This window comes from Phoca vitulina, unplaced genomic scaffold, assembly GCF_004348235.1.
Source record: "Phoca vitulina isolate PV1807 unplaced genomic scaffold, GSC_HSeal_1.0 scaffold13, whole genome shotgun sequence".
Lineage (NCBI taxonomy): Eukaryota > Metazoa > Chordata > Mammalia > Carnivora > Phocidae > Phoca > Phoca vitulina.
In genome coordinates this window covers 5,070,338-5,085,404 of record NW_022589716.1, presented here as the reverse complement: position 1 = coordinate 5,085,404, position 15,067 = coordinate 5,070,338, and the positions used below count along the sequence as shown (strand labels likewise).

The following is a 15,067-nucleotide window of genomic DNA, read 5'->3' as shown; positions in this document are numbered from 1 at the left end:
AGGGGGGGCATAGGAGGCCCTGGAGCTGGGGCTGGGGGGCACCCTGGGGGCACTCTGGGAGAGGAAATGCTTGTGCAGGACAAAGGAGGACAGAAGATGCTTCCCTTCATGGACCTTCCCCTTGGCTGCCCTTGGGGACCTTGGGGAGGCGTGGTCTGCAAGGGGTGAAAGAACACAAGATTCGCAGACGAAAAAACTTAAACATGCTCTTCAATGATAGGGAAGCTGGCAGCTGGTGCTAGTGGGCAGAGTAAACACCAAAAATGAAGGCCAGAAAACAGAACACAATAGCACCAGCCCCTCCTCACTCCCCCCGCAAAAACCCACAGAAGAAAAAGGAAGACAGGAAGGAGACTAGAAAGTCCAGAAAAGGGAAGTACAACGTGGGTACAAGATATCCTGACCAGAGGCACAAACCCAGGGCTAGAACTTCTGTGTGTGACATGACCCAGAGCCCCTCCCCACCCCGCACAGGGCAGTGGGCAAGGCCAGGGCCTCCCTCCACGGAGACGACCAGGCTGATGAGTGGTAGTCTTGTGGTGTGGGTGGGTGCACCTCCAATGGGAGGGAATCCCCCTGCGATTAGGGAACTGGGCCCCAGCTAGTTGTGCAAGGAGCAAACATTCAAATAAAAGCTAGTTTCTGCCCAGACCAAAGGTCTGTATGCTCTCAGATACAAAATTTCTTATTAGGTCCCTACGCGCTCAAAGAGGTATGATTAAAGCCGTGCAAACGTTCCGCCCCCCGCCCGGCCCCACCCCGTATGTGCATGGCTTGTCATTGCCCTGCAGTGGTGAGCTGGTTCCGTACCAGCTCTCTGGCAGGGAAGAATGTAAAAAGCATTGACGTTGTAGTGTTGACCAATTCCCGGTGTGAAGGCTCTCGGTGGGGCCAAGGTCAAGCTGCCAACTTAATGTCACTGAAAGTTCAGTTGAGGACCCTGAGTCGGCTGCAGGGTTTAGGGACCCGTCATAACAGTGTTTTTTGAGTATATACCATGTGTTAAATACTTTATGTGCATCATCTTATTAATGCACACAGAGCAAGGCTCAGAAAAATAGTTAACTTGCCCTGGGTCCCTAACTACTAATGGGTGGAGTCAAGGATTCAGAAGAACGTAACTGTATCGGTCTGCCCCGCACCTGCACCCGGGGTTCTGTCTCAGGAATGCGTACGCTCTCCAGTGATTGCAGATACCAAAGAGCTTTTTATTTACACGGGTTATTAATATTTACTGTCACAGTAATCAAAACTGAGAACTTAAAAAGTTTTCAGTAATTCGCTTAAAATAACACGAATGAAAACTGTTAATAATAACATAAATAATACTTTCATGAAAATAATTATATTTTCCCAGCCAAAAAAAAATGTCAGTGGGAAGAGTGGCCGGATCCCCAAAGCTGCTTCGGCCCCCGTCTGTTGTGATTGCTTCGGCTGAAGTCTGTGGAGGAAAACCAGCTGCACACAGCTATATAGCTGGAAAAATGAAAGCGTTAGGGATCCCTTGGATGGGTTTGGGAGACCCCTACGGGTCTTTGGAGCACCTTTTGAGACCTGCCCGGCAGATGCAAGCCAAGAGGTACAAAATAACATACAGTGAAAACGAAGCTTCGTCTCTCCCCACATCACCTGTTTCCCTCACCAGAGACCAGGAATATTAGCGGTTCTCTGTGCTTCCTTCCAGACACATGGCACCTGCCCTACCAGCGCCTCCCCCACTGGCAGCATCCTGCACACGACCTGCGCTGGGTCCCTCCAGCCTGGGAGCATTTTGTACCAACACCGAAGTTTGCACAATATTCCTGAACCAGCCCCCAGGGAACATCCTTGTCACCTGTGTCTTCGGCCACCAGTGTAAATATTTGTAAGATAAATTCCTACAAGTGGAATTAGAATGAAAGATGCACACATTTCAGTTCTGATAGACATGGCCAAACATCCCTCCCTGGAGAGGTACCCGATTTCTACTCCCGCCAGCAATGGGTAGGCATGACTTCCTTCCTCAAACTCACCAACACAGTGTAGGGACCAGATGTGAGGTCAGGACCCAGGGCGTCCCCACTAAGCCTCAGGATGGGGCTCGGAAGTCATGTCTCTCTGGGCAGCCCAGCTAGCGTGTTCCTTCTGTGCATCAAGCAGTCACCCAATGTTTACTGAGCGTTTACACCCTGAGGGTCATCCTTCACCCATCTCCTGTCCCTGGTCCTGCAACAGACTCATTTCTCTAGCCTGGACGAGGTGTAAACGTCTCTGTAGGATGCTTTTGACTCCACCCCCCTTCCTCTGTGCATCTCTTCAACCCTACACAGATATCCCACTGGACCGTGACGTCCTTGAATGAGGGTGTCTCACACCGTGATGTGCAAACAAATCCCTGGGGGGATCTGGTGAAAACGCAGTTTCTCCTTCAGTGGGCCTGTGGTCTGCATTTTTGGATGCGGGTTCAGGTCTTGCCATCACACATTAATCAGCAAACGTCCAGCAACGATTCTCAAACTCCAGCATGAATAAGACACTCCGGAGGGCTTACAGCTTCCTGGGTCCAACACCCGATCCTGGGGATTCTGATTCGGCAGGTCCGGGGTGGGGTCTGAGAATGTTTGCTCTTAACCAGCTCCCAGACCTCCCCTGGAGTGAACACGAGTTCCAGGCCCTGCCTCACTCATCCGGGGCCCCTAACCACCCTGGGCGTGACAGAGACAGAGGGCACGTCATGGGTGGGGCATAGATGAAGGGGGGAAGGGACCGGTGCCCACAGGAGCCCACCACAGGGTTCAGCTTTCAGACGAGATAGAAGAGGCGACAGGTGCACACACCTCACTGTCTGCAGCTGAGGTACGAAGGGTTATGATCGCCTTCTTCACGCCCCCCTGCCTCCCGACAGTGAGTTACTACTCAGTTCTCGTGGGCGCTGAGCCCTGCAACCTGCCATGGTCTGGTCAGCAGCTTCAGCAGGCCCAGCGGCCAGGCTCCGGGGGCTCTCGAGCAGCCTCCTCTCCCCCGAGACCTGGCCGTCGGGTGGGCGGGACGGGGCGAGGAAAGAGGCTGGGTGGGGGATCATGGGCTCTTCCTTCCCATTGTTGGGTGGTTCTAAGCTCTCAAACCCTGCCCTCCAGTGTTTGCTTCCTGCTTAGCATCGCCCTGTGACAGAACAGCGAGGAGGCGCTCTCCCTCTTGTGGCCTGCCTCACCCAGGCCCTGCCTGGAAAAGGCCAGGGGAGGGGCTGCCCCTGGTCGCCCTGGAGAGATTCGACCTCTCCAGGGGCTGCTTTCTCACAGAACTCGTCGGAGCTTCCTTTCTCTTCTAAATTGACAAAAGGAAGAGACCGCCCTGTCTTCTGGTAGAGGTCATGATGCCTGGAGGGGACACCAGCAGCCCTCTCCGGGCCGGGAGCAGAGCTGGTCTGAGCACGTCAGAAAGTCATAGCACCACCATACTGTCCACGGGTGACCGTGGACCCTCCCGTGGGGCCGGTCATTCCTTTAGCACGGTCCCGGGCAGGATGCCTGCGGGGTTCCCTCCGGCCGCGTTCAACTTTGTGGGTGGGGTTGCGGAGCTGGCTCTGCCCGGGGCCTGGATTTTGCTGGGCGAACATCACAGGGTCAGAAAGGAGCCCAGGACAGGATGGGAGGGAGGGACTATAATGACGGACAGCAAGGACAGGAGGAGGACGGTCTGTGGAAAGCTGACAACCCACTGGGGTCCAGGAACCACGGGAGCCGAGTGGCAGGAGGGAGGAAAGATGGGAGTGGGGTCAGAGGCTGGGCTGCTGGGGACCGAGGTATGAAGGGCCGCAGATGGTGTGATGGTGAGAGCCAGGAGTTAGGATCACGGGGGTGAGCGGCTGGGGAACGTGGAAGACATGGCCGAGGGGGGAGGAGTTCAAGGAACCCGTTGGCCCCAGAGCTAGAGGAAACCCGCACTTCGGAGGAAGGTAAAACAGGGCTTCCAGGCCCTCCTGGTCCTGGGGCACACACGGCCTTCTACAGTGTGACCCGACGACTCCAGCTGAAACAGTCCTTCCATTCCCCGACTCCTTGGTTGGCGGCTGGGCTCTGTGACTTGCTGTGACTGGCGGGTGCCTGCCGAGGAGACATCAGGTAACTTCTGATGTTGTGCCTGAAGACGCTCAGCAGTCCCTGCATATGCCTGAGACCCCCCCTCCCCCCATGCAAGGAAGCCAGAGGACGGGAGGCCGTGTGGAAAACTGGGGCACCCCCATGGAGCACCAGCACCTACTGCCACAAGGGGACACCCATGAGACCCACAGATTCACACCACAATGTCATCGTGATGTTTAGCCCCTAAGTGTGAGGGCATCGGGCTGCAGACAGAGACGTGTGGATTGTGAAATCATTGACAATTATTACAAGGGAATGTTAGAGACTAATAACAAATCAGAGCTAAGATCTAGGTTTGTGAGAAAAGAATAGTTTCTATTCTTTTTTTAATTTTTTTTTGAGCTATTTTGAGGGGACTGCCTTGCTGTTTATCGTCAAAAGTATCCAACATATGCAATTAGGTGTAAATAGAGGGACCTCCACCCCCCCCAAAAAAAACATAAAACTCTCAGAGCTCGAGCATCTGCCCCTTCTGGATGACTTCTTGCTGCAAAATGGGAAGGCTTCAGGGAGGAGGTGACGTCTTGGATGACTCAGGCAGGACGAGAAGGGTCATGGGTGTGCCCAACACCCTCGTTGGCACTGGGACATGACCCAGCACAGTGGGGCAGCCAAGCAGAACAGAGGGGAGAGAAGACGACACGTTGGGCAGCAGAGAGAGCTCCGTGGTCCTGGCACTGCTATTCCCTCTTGGAAATTCACCTACAGGTGTAGCACTTGAACCTGAAGGGTGAGCCTCCATGAGAACCAGGCTCCACGCGGTCAAGGAGCCTGGTCTTGCCCTGCCTTGATTAAACAAAGCATGAGATTCCTGGGATACTGAGGTTGAGACAGGAAGGGAGAGGCAGGAACGACCAGGTCAGCATCAGATGTCAAAATTCCACACAATGGAAGCGTGAGAGATGAAAGCAGAGGGTCAGCAGGCTAGGTCAGGGGTTGACACAAATTAAGGGGGTGCCAAATGAAGGAATCAGAGACCTAGGCGAAGTCAAGGTTAGAATCTTGGGGTGTGCGCTTTACTGATACTTCCACCTGTCCCCACTACATCTAGGGCTACGGCCACTGCCTGAATGGCCAGCCCTGCGCCTGGTGGAGAAGGATCTCCTGGGGATGATATTCAGTGACACAAACCAGCGAGAAGCAGCCCTCCGCCGGTGGTGGGCAGGTAGAGATTTGATAGATACATGCCTGGTCTCCTCACCTCTGGCCCCACAGTGGGGGTGTCTCGGGGGGGCTCCCTGAGCTCCCCAGTAGGCCCGGGTGCCACTTGCCTTCTACAATGCTCCCCTCATCACCACATTCCCTTCCCTGGCCCACTTTCCCCTCCCCTGCAGTGCTTCCTGGGATCGCCTGTAAATACACTACTTGCATCTGCATTCCCCTCCAGGGTTTACCCCTGACGGGGAAACCCAAATTAAGACAGGCATCGATAACGTCTCAAGCACTCCACCAAATCATTCATTCATAGGCATGTACATATCTTCATTTAATCCTCTATAAAGCTGGCATCATTAGCGTCGTTTTACAGAAGAGGAAGGAGACGATCAAAAGCGTAAGTAATACACCCAAATTTACCAAGAGGTGGACCCAGGACGTGAGGCAGGACCATCTGATTTGCCGGGCTCATCACAGCGCTCTCCTCGCGCCCTGCTCTCTGCATAAAAGCAGCAACTTCTTAGGCCCGTATCCCTCTTTGTTGGTCTGGTCACCTTTGGCCTCCCTCTTCCCCATCTCTCTGTGGAGACCCGAGCCCAAAAAACTCACGGGATGTTCCTTTGAAGACCTTGTCTAAAGTCTTCATTTTACGGGTGAGGAAACAGCCTTGAAGAGACAACTGACGTTTCCAAAGCACATGGGCATTCCTTTCTGAAACGGTGCTTTGCACCATCTGTGAAGAAGGCTAGCGGGGTCCCACGTTATGGAAAAGAAGTGGAATCCGAGGGGTACGCAAGTGGCAGAGCAGGTGTGGGCAGCCGTGGGGAGAATCACAGGAAGCATCCTTTATCAGACAATTTCCCTTGGGCCAGGCGCTCTGTGATGCCCTTCACCTACAAGCTGACCTTGGGCATACGAGCGGAAGTGTTCAGCATTCTATGGGGCGCCTGGGTGGCTCAGTCGTTGGGCGTCTGCCTTCGGCTCCAGTCATGATCCCAGGGTCCTGGGATCGAGCCCCGCGTCGGGCTCCCTGCTCCGCGGGAAGCCTGTTTCTCCCTCTCCCGCTCCCCCTGCTTGTGTTCCCTCTCTCGCTGTGTCTCTCTCTGTCAAATAAATAAAATCTTAAAAAAAAAAAAGTGTTCAGCATTTTCATTTGTTGGAGTGGGAGCCCAGACTTATGAAGGCAGAGTGATCTGCTCTTATCTCCAGGACAGAGCTGGGATTCGGCCATGGCCCCTGGTTGGACCAGAGCATAAAACAGGAACCTGCGATCAGAAAGGAATGGCTGGAGTGGTGGAGGGATGGGGTGGCTGGGTGATAGACATTGGGGAGGGTATGTGCTATGGTGAGCGCTGTGAATTGTGTAAGACTGTTGAATCGCAGATCTGTACCCCTGAAACAAATAATACAATATATGTTATTAAAAAAAAAAAAGAAGATAGCAGGAGGTGAAGAATGAAGGGGGAAAATCGGAGGGGGAGACGAACCATGAGAGACGATGGACTCTGAAAAACAAACTGAGGGTTCTAGAGGGAAGGGGGGTGAGAGGATGGGTTAGCCTGGTGATGGGTATTAAGGAGGGCACGTTCTGCATGGAGCACTGGGTGTTATGCACAAACAATGAATCATGGAACACTACATCAAAAACTAATGATGTAATGTATGGTGATTAACATAACAATAAAAAATTTTAAAAAAGAAAGAAAGGAATGGCTGAAACCCAACCCAGAGACCCGGGCTCACTCCAGGCTGGAGGTTCCTTGAGGTGAAACTGTTCAGTGGCGTTTGGTGCGGCAGAGAATGGGGTGCAGAGAGAGACAGCAAACGGTCAGAGGTGTAGGACTTAGGAGGCGCCAAAGAGAAAATGTCGCCTCTCTTGGGCTATCAGCCAGCTCATTTTGAGGAACAGGATCTGGGGTTCTGGTTTAAACCCTTCCATTTGCAAGCTTTAAGAAAAAAAGGCTACTCAGTGACCACGAGACCTCCATGCCCCGCCTTCCCTCAACCCTCAACACACACGCATAATCTCAGCCTTCAGTTGCTTCACAAATTCTGGGAACACCTCATACCACCTCTCCCCCACTCAACTCCACCCAACCCCACCCACCCCAGTCCCCTTAAGGCAGAGCTCCCCAGGGAGAAGCACAGCTGAGTGAGCAGAGAAAATCCTTCGAGCAAACCCAGCCTCGAGGAACAGCCACTGGCGGGTGTTGTGGCCACTCACGGACACCCAACTAGATACAAAACGAAGAACTTTGTCCCCTTCTTGTCATTCTGAAAGACTGTGAACCCTGGAGTCCTCAATCATCACACAGGAAGCTGAGGATTTCCTGCTCAATCAGGACGTTGAACCTTGAATTCATAAAGATTCTAAAAGCTCCAGAAACAAAGACTTCGTGGACAAAATCCCTAGGGACCAGAGTAAGTGGCACTTGTCTTTTCTGTCTTGTTGGTTACTGTGAGGGCAAGTTGGTTTGCAGACATGCACGCAGCCAGGTGGGACTGTGGTCCTCGTGTTGCAGGACATTCTTTACCTGTCTGTCTCCTCAAAGGTGAGGAATTCTTCAAGGCCCAAGCAAACACTTAAGTAGCCCATCGATGCATCTGTAAGGTAATTAATTGTATAGCAATACTGACAAGGGGTGAATTTATAAGACTGGGTGCTCAGATGTAAAATGGGTTTTTTTGCTAAAGAGGGGAAGCTTTCCTGAATGGTTGTTGGTGACTGATTGAGAAAATCAGCCTTTCTAAAGTCAGTTAAGAAACAAGAGGATCTCTGTGAAAAACCATTCAAGAGGAAATCACTTGCTAAACTGCCCTGTGTAAACAAAAACCAAACATGGTGTATGAAGAAATTATAGCAAAAGGGAAATATTAATTAGAAAAAACGTTGCAGATGCCAGGATGATTTGATACTGGACCAATTTCTTGAGAAGACTAGAACCGAAGAGCCTTACAATCAGGCCTGATGATTTGTCTTTGGAGGAGGTAGGATTTTACCCTCCCGAAGGCAGGGAGATGTCCTCTTGGGATGCAACCATTCTGTTCTACTAACAAAGAGGCAGGTCAGAATTTGCTCTGAAGAGAGAGGGGCATGGGGGCTACTTGGAGGTCTCTGTTTCAACTGTTCCTCATAAACTCTGGAGTGGCCCAGATTTTCAGAGTTAGAAACTCTCAGAAGTTTGCATAGCTTGTCACCAGGCTGTGTTATCACTTTCTCACCCTTGAGTCCCCACTCTGACTAGCAGGACAGCTCTAGGCTATGCAGACTGTGGGGAGTGAAGGGCCAATAAATGTTTAACGACTGGCTCTCTTGAAAAAAAAAAAAAAGAGCCCTGATTTCTCATGTTTGTAGATTTCTATGGTGTAAATATCCGCACTATGGTTGATTTCAACCTACCTACCCCCCGAATGCAGAGTTGGGGAGAGATGCACAGGATTGGTCTCTATGAACCAGGATGAACCGGCCCCCTGTACACCACCAGGCTTGGGTGTCTTATCACTGCAGACTGTGCTTTTTCCGCTCAAAGACTTCAACTCCCAGGCTAGAGGACGCTGCCACTGCAAGGTTCTGGGGGGCGCCAGGGCTCCAGCTGACCTATGCCCTTGGGGCAGGCTTTGCAGCAGATTTCAGCGGGGCTAGGTGGCAACAGGGTCCTTCTGTCTCCCTCCATGGCCCCACATCTCTCTCCCAGAGTTGTTAGGTGGTGCGTGGCAAGTTGGCAAAATAGTCAGTGGAGTTGGAGGTGGACGGGGGGAGGGGGCTGGTGAAGGCGATTCTCTGTTCAAATGGCGCGAGCAATGCTGACTCAGTTTGCCTTCACCTTTGCCAAAATTCCCCAGAAACCGGCCTCCTGGGCTCAGTCATGCACCAGTTGCTCTTTGTGCTTCCAAGCTGCTTGGAGCTTCTGCTATAAACCTGCCAGCCCATCCAAAAATGCTGTCTGCCAAGCCGACCCGTCCACACCGACAGTGGCAGCGGAAATCAGAAATTGTCCACACAGTTTGGTTAAGTAACTGCCAGCCTGGGTTCCTCCAGAAGGAGGGCTGGGGGCCTAGAGGCAAGTCCAGAGCTGGAGGAGTCAGCCATAGGGATGGATTTGACTGGAAATGACAGTCCCCCAGCCAGGGTGTATGACATTGCCCCCCTCCCCCACCCCGGGTGCCTTACTTTCCAATGGCCACTGCAGAAATGTGAATTTTGTAGGAAGGAAACATTCATTAAGCAATTTAGAAGGAAGAGTGCTAGAGACTCCAGATTCAGGATGGGAATTATGATGTAGGTACCGGCTACTTTTCCAACTGGCGGCAACCTACTGAAAATTTCCAAGTGCAGTTCGCGTGGAAGGGACTGTCCCGGTCCACCACTGTCGAGCAGAATTCGTTTTCCAGATTAACTATAGAAAGAACTGGTGGGGGGACTTGGGGGAGCAGGTACATCAGCCAGAATAGGATCAGAGCCGGGGACTGGCCTCAGAGAAGGGTCAGTGCAGGGAAGGAGGAACCCCAATATTTACTGAGGGCCCAGCAGGTACTAGGGGGTGGTTTTTCTCATACATTACGTAGCCCTGCAAGGCGTTACTTTCTCACATTACAGATGAGGAACTGAGGCTCAGAGAGGTAGGTTAACTCATCCATAGTCACACAGCTGGTAGATTGCACGAAAGCCCATGCTCCCTTCGGGGAGGTGTCTGTAGTAAGTGGAAAGGATTGAAAAGGAGCGCTGAAAATGGGGGGCTGGGGAAGTCCTCTGAAGGCAAGCTCTCTAGTGGTTGTTTTTTGTTTTTCTTTGTTTCAAGGGAACCCTGGTTAAAAATATCTAAGAGCATATCTCAGCAGAACTCCAGCTACCGCCTGGTTGCTTCACGATACCTCATGGCTTGAGGCTGTCCCGAGCTCTTCCCCTTCCCCCCCATCCCTTCTTCTTCCCATCAGGTCACCCCACTCCTCCCAGACTGTACTGTCCTCTGAATCCTCCTCATGGCCCTCATTGGAGGCCTACTGAGTGACCTGTAGATCCACGTGTATGGCATGAGCCAAGCTGACCCACTCTGGTGCCCTCAGGGTCCTCATCTACTAAGGGATGGGGCTAGCCTTCTAGAATTTCACTATGACAGCACTATGGGTCTTTGGGGTAAGATAATTTTTGCATTACAGGACATCCTTGGCCCTGTCTACTGAATGACCGGACAGTAGCATCCCCTAGTCTCTATGGCAACCAAAAAATAAAATAAAATAAAATAAAATAACCCTACACATTTACATGTGCCCCCACCGTGCTCCGTCATCCCTGGCTAAGAACCTTTTTAGCCTCCCTAGCCCTGAAGATCCATTTGTAAGTTTTGGACTCTCAGCTTCCTTCTGGAGACCCCACAGTGCAAAATCGTTGCTCCGTTATTGGCGGCAGGGATGCACGTGAAAAGAAACTCCAGCTCTCATTCTCAAAGATATGTGTCCTTACCATTTCAAACTCCCGCATCATCACCTCTAAACTGGGGAACAACAGTGGCACCCCCTCTGTGGCGGGGGGGGCGGGGGAAGTTGTCTAGCACTAAGTCCAATGCGAAGACCGTGGGCAGGACTGGTTTGGAGCAGTGTGGCGAGGTCTCCCTCCGTCTCTGCCAAAGTAACTGACTTAACGATCGGTGGGCTCATATACTTACTGCCTATGCCCTCTGTTAGACTACAGGGTCCATGAGGGCAGAGAGGACCCAGATCTCCCTTGCTCAAGGTTGCGTCCCAGGGCCTGGTACACAGTCGGTACTCGGCAGACAGTTGTCAGGTGGTTGAGGACCTATAATCACTGCCTCATCTTTGTTGTCCGCAGCCCACTGCCTTTCCCGGCAAAGTACACAGAAACCATCTTCCTTGACTCATGCAAGAAGCCAGGATGGCAACCTCAGCCCCCACAAAGGACTATGACATGACAACAGAATATGACTATGAGGGCATAACCCCATGCCAGAAGGGAGAGGTGAGGGCCTTTGGAGCTCAGCTGCTGCCCCCCTTGTACTCCCTGGTGTTCATCATTGGCCTGGTGGGCAACATCCTGGTGCTCCTGGTCCTCATGCAGTACAAGAGGCTCAAGAGCATGACCAGCATCTACCTCCTCAATCTGGCCATTTCAGACCTGCTCTTCCTCTTCACACTGCCCTTCTGGATTGACTACAAGCTAAAGGATGACTGGATTTTCAGTGATGGCACCTGTAAGTTGCTCTCAGGGCTTTATTACACAGGCTTGTATAGTGAGATCTTTTTCATCATCCTGCTGACCTTCGACAGATACCTGGCCATCGTCCATGCTGTGTTTGCCCTGCGGGTTCGGACTGTCATCTTTGGGATCATCACCAGCATTGGCACCTGGGGCCTGGCCATCTTGGCCTCCATCCCAGGCTTCTACTTTTCCAAGATCCAGCAGGAGTTCTCCCATAGCACCTGCAGCCTCCACTTCCCTCACGGAAGCCTCAAAGCCTGGAAACAGTTCCAGGCTCTGAAACTGAACATGTTGGGGCTGGTTCTGCCTCTGTTGGTCATGATCATCTGCTACACAGAGATCATACGGATTCTGCTCAAACGACCCAACGAGAAGAAAGCCAAAGCCGTCCGTCTGATCTTTGTCATCATGATCGTCTTCTTTCTCTTCTGGACCCCTTACAACCTGGCAGTGCTGGTCTCTGCTTTCCAAGACAGCCTCTTCACCGATGAGTGCAGGCAGAGCAAACAGCTGGACCTGGCCATGCAGGTGACGGAGGTGATCGCTTACACGCATTGCTGCGTCAACCCCGTCATCTACGCCTTCGTCGGGGAGAGGTTCCGCAGGTACCTGCGCCAGCTGTTCCGCCGGCTGCTGTCCGTGCGCCTGCTGAAAGCGCTCCCCTTCCTCTCCACCGACAGGCTCGAGAGGGCTAGCTCCGTGTCCCCCTCCACGGCGGAGCATGAACTCTCCGCTGGGTTCTGACTCGGGCCCCTGGAGGCCGGTCCGGGACCCAGCAAGGGCGACCTGCCCGGCACGCTGACCCAAGCCGAGGCACGTTGGGACACCTGGCGCAGCACGGAATTGCAGACGCGTGGGGGTGCGGAAGTTTAATGGCAGTCTAGACTAAATCACTTCCGCGGCGATTGAGTCCTCTCCAAGAACACCTCCGTGGTAGAAAGGAGGTGAAGGAGTGGAATGGGACATTCCAGAAGACCGGGATGGAGGGTGCCAGGGAAGAGCTTGGGCCCAAAGGGGAGTTCAGACTGGGGAGCATTACCATTTGTAAATAGAGCCACCGAGCCTCCCGGGGGGGCCCCCGCCCCTGCCCCCACCACCAGTGAACTTGGAAGTAGTGATTTCCTGCTGACTCCACTCTGAGCGGGGAGCCAGTCAGGAGCCAGCAGTCTCCTCCCCAACCTCACCTCCCCCCCACTCCCCCACCCCCACCCCCACTGCAGGGTTTAGGCTCTTGGAAACCCTGAGGAACCGAGAACTCTATGATGGAACAACTCGAGCCCTAGTGCGAAATAGGATTGGGAACTGCCCTTGGCAGTGGAACGGAGAAAGCCCTTGGGGAGAATTTTTATATTTGCAAAAATCAAAACAATTCAGGTGGTGGGCTAGACACAGATCGGGCGAATAATACGTTTGATTTCTTGAAATAGCTGCAGAGGGGAGGGAGTCTTTATTTCCATTTACCAGTTTCTTCTTTCTGAGTATTTTCCAGAATCTCCCTTGCTTGTAAGTTGGATGAGGCGGGAGTACATTCTGATGGCTTTATTGCAGAAATTAATATCAGGCAAAAGGAGACAGGGTCTATGTCCCTGTTCTGCTTCCCCACCGAAGCCTTCTGGTTTTAAGGATCAGAGTTCTGGCTGTTATGTTGGACCCATCCGCAGGAAAAATGACCTGGTGTGCAAGCTGACAGTGTCTGAGGCTGAGAGGGAGGGGGGGTGAGGTGGGGACTCACCCACCTTAATGTGGAAGGTTGAGAGGACCCTTAATTAAAAGAAACATATTTCCCCTAAATGTCCTTAACACTTGATCTCTCACCAGGGACCTCCTGGTCATCATGTCTTTCTTCCCTTTTCCCTAGGATGTGTATTTCTTTAAAAATCATTTTCCCAATAACAAAAACACAGCTTAAAAACTCAAAGGGAAAAAGAGAACACCCAAAGCACCCAATTCTTACTACCCAAAGACAACGACTGTGCGCTCTTCTATGTATTCTCTTTTAGTTTGGTGTTTGTTTTCTTCTGTGTGTATTTACAACGATGACAAAGACGGACTTCGACTGTACTCTTGTTGTTTTTGTTTTTGAGTAGCAGTATGTTGGGGTCTCTTTCCCAGGTGAATAAATCATATTAAAGCACTGTTTCTGAAGGCTGTGCTGAATTACACCCTCATTTATTCTACCCATTTCCCCATTATTGCTTGCACAAATCAATTCAATCTAGCAGTGACCAGTGTCAACTTCTCTGAGTTCTCTGAGCCCTGGGAGGCACGCAAGCATAGGGACGCACAGAGACCCCAGGCGGGATGGATGGAGCTGCATTGGAGCCCGTGGCCCTGGGCAGCAAAGGGGAGGAAGGACCCCATCAGTCAGAAAGTACCCTTAGTGAGTGGGTGTCCCATCTTACACATAGTGACATCATTGGGCTGACTGTTCTCTTTTTGGACCCTAGAATTGTGCTTTTATCCAGCCACCCTCCCCTTCAGTCAGGGACCTACTATGTGTGCACGCTTTCTTTGTGTAAAGAGGCTGGTATCATGAAGGTTTGGACAGTTTTTGTCTGGGGAAGGAGGCGGTCACACTGCCCTGGGCTTACGTTTCCACACAGAACATGGCGACAAATCCAGACTTTGGGAGTCAAGGGGGAAGTCAGCTTTCCACTCGAAAACCTGCCAGTTCGTCTCTGCGGTGTGGCGAGAAGTCATAACGGAATTAAGAAGCATTTGTCTACCACTTTGGTCAAATAAGACTGCATCAAGAAACACTTTGATCCCCAAAAATATCCCAATGAGAAAGATTGTCATTATAATGTCCTCCAGGTCCATTTTTGAAATAATGCTTATGTTTTAACTTGTCACAAAGGCAATAATGTTCACTGTAAAAAAAAAACACAAAAAACTGAAAACAGATAAAAAGGCCAAAGAAGAAACTGGAAGCATTTGTAGTCACTAGCCACTACCCTCATGCAGCCTCTCTTAGCACACTAATGTTGCTGTGCATCTCCTTCCTGTGTGCATCACACACACACATCTGCAATCACATTTAACATTTTTTGTGTAGCCATGGTAAAACTGGACTGCAGTAAGCACTTAGTAAATGCTGGTTGAATGGATGAATCTCTGAGCCCCCAGTTTCTTTATAAAGTGAGGATAAGACAAGTATCTACCCCTGTGGGGCAGATTTAACCTGAAGATTAAATGAAGCAAAGCAAGGAAAGTGGGTTATTAAGTTTTTATTTTAATTCCAGTCAGTTAACATACAGTGTAATATTAGTTTCAGGTGTATGATAGAGTGATTCCATACCTTCATACAGCACCCAGTGCTCATCCCAACAAGTGCCCTCCTTCATCCCCCATCACTTATTTCATCCACCCCCCACCCATCCTCCCCAGCAGTGTGTTTTCCGTAGTTAAGTCTGTTTCTTGGGTGATCTTCCTCCAAGTCTATCAGATAAGAGATCTGATGCCCCCTGACAATGCCTCTCCTCAGTTACTCCAGCCTTTCCTCAGTTATACCTCCAGCCCTTCCTGAGCTGCCTTCCTGCCTCCAGCTCCGCTCCTTGCTCCTGTGTATGCGAGCCAC

At 51.5% G+C, this 15,067-nt stretch overlaps 1 protein-coding gene across 1 annotated transcript; it reads left to right on the top strand.

The window, feature by feature from the left end:
• Window positions 1–7,343: 7,343 nt before the first annotated feature.
• CCR1 (C-C motif chemokine receptor 1) lies at window positions 7,344–14,725 on the top strand. The gene is made up of 2 exons (XM_032412586.1): window positions 7,344–7,697; window positions 11,104–14,725. Exon 2 carries the CDS (start codon window positions 11,152–11,154, stop codon window positions 12,232–12,234), a length of 1,083 nt encoding a protein of 360 aa, XP_032268477.1. The 5' UTR covers window positions 7,344–7,697; window positions 11,104–11,151; the 3' UTR covers window positions 12,235–14,725.
• The last annotated feature ends 342 nt before the right edge of the window (window positions 14,726–15,067 follow it).